The 1,003-nt window shown below is 34.5% G+C and overlaps 1 protein-coding gene across 1 annotated transcript in view; it reads left to right on the top strand.

Annotated features, from left to right (window-relative positions):
- The window catches only part of LOC108770645 (outer dense fiber protein 3), a 14,206-nt gene extending 13,837 nt beyond the window's left edge, over nt 1-369 (top strand). Inside the window, exon 4 of the mRNA XM_018522320.1 lies at nt 77-369. Coding sequence (XP_018377822.1) covers nt 77-350 — 274 coding nt within the window. The 3' untranslated portion in view covers nt 351-369. The remainder of the gene's footprint in view (nt 1-76) is intronic.
- The last annotated feature ends 634 nt before the right edge of the window (nt 370-1,003 follow it).

Genomic DNA, 1,003 nt, shown 5'->3' with positions numbered 1-1,003 from the left:
TCTATCATATATATATTAGAAATAAATATTATATAATATACAACATTTATTTCTAGTGTATTTTGTATCTTTTTAGCATTGGTCATCGTAAGATACACAAAGAAATTTTGAAGAGTCCAGGCCCAGCCACGTACATCAAAATAAATTATGATATGATAAAACGACGGAGTCCGGCATATAGTCTAAAGGGAAGACATATTTTATCAGAAAGATATCACAGTCCTGCACCAATCTTTTATCCATTGTATGATATACGAAAACGTTCACCTATGTATTCATTTGGTATAAAACATAGTGAATGCGCCGGAATACCTATGACACAACTAGATGAGGATCAATTTTATAATTAAATATTGTATATAAATATTTTGTTATAGTATTTTTAATATTTGTATAATAAACGCGGCTATACATTACGGTATAATAATATAATAGTGTAGCACTACTCGTGGGTAAGTAGGGCGGATTAAGGGTGTGATCGAGTTGCAACTACGAATGCTTCGAAGCATTTGATTAACCAATCGGAAGAAAGAATTTTACTAATTGACCAATCAAAAAATGGTTGGAAGCATTCGTATAAGCGGCAACTTGGCCGCACCCTAAATTAAACAAAAAAGATTAATTGTTGACTCCTTGATGCTTGATTTGTTTCAATTTTAACCCTAAAATCCTAAAATTCAGCTAATAGTGCTGCCAATCCTAATTAGTCCTAACTGAAATCTGTATTCTATTGGCTGAATTTTAGGGTTAAGACCGAAGTATAAACCAGGCATTTATCTAGTTTATACTTCGGTCTTAACGGTGTAAGAATAATGCGGGATCTACGATAGAAGTCGTAGCGATCATTAGGGTGCTTTCCAATTGCTTAATACATCTTAACACAAATGTACACAGGAATGCACAGAGTGTAAAGCCAGCAGCACACGATGCTTGTTTTCTTACTGGATTGCTAGCTGGATTAGATTCTTGCCATGGTATTGGCTGCGATGCTGGCACTGTCAGC

This window comes from Trachymyrmex cornetzi, unplaced genomic scaffold, assembly GCF_001594075.2.
Source record: "Trachymyrmex cornetzi isolate Tcor2-1 unplaced genomic scaffold, Tcor1.1 scaffold130, whole genome shotgun sequence".
Taxonomy (NCBI): domain Eukaryota; kingdom Metazoa; phylum Arthropoda; class Insecta; order Hymenoptera; family Formicidae; genus Trachymyrmex; species Trachymyrmex cornetzi.
The sequence above is the reverse complement of the archived record's forward strand: the minus strand, read 5'-3'. Positions and strand labels throughout refer to the sequence as shown.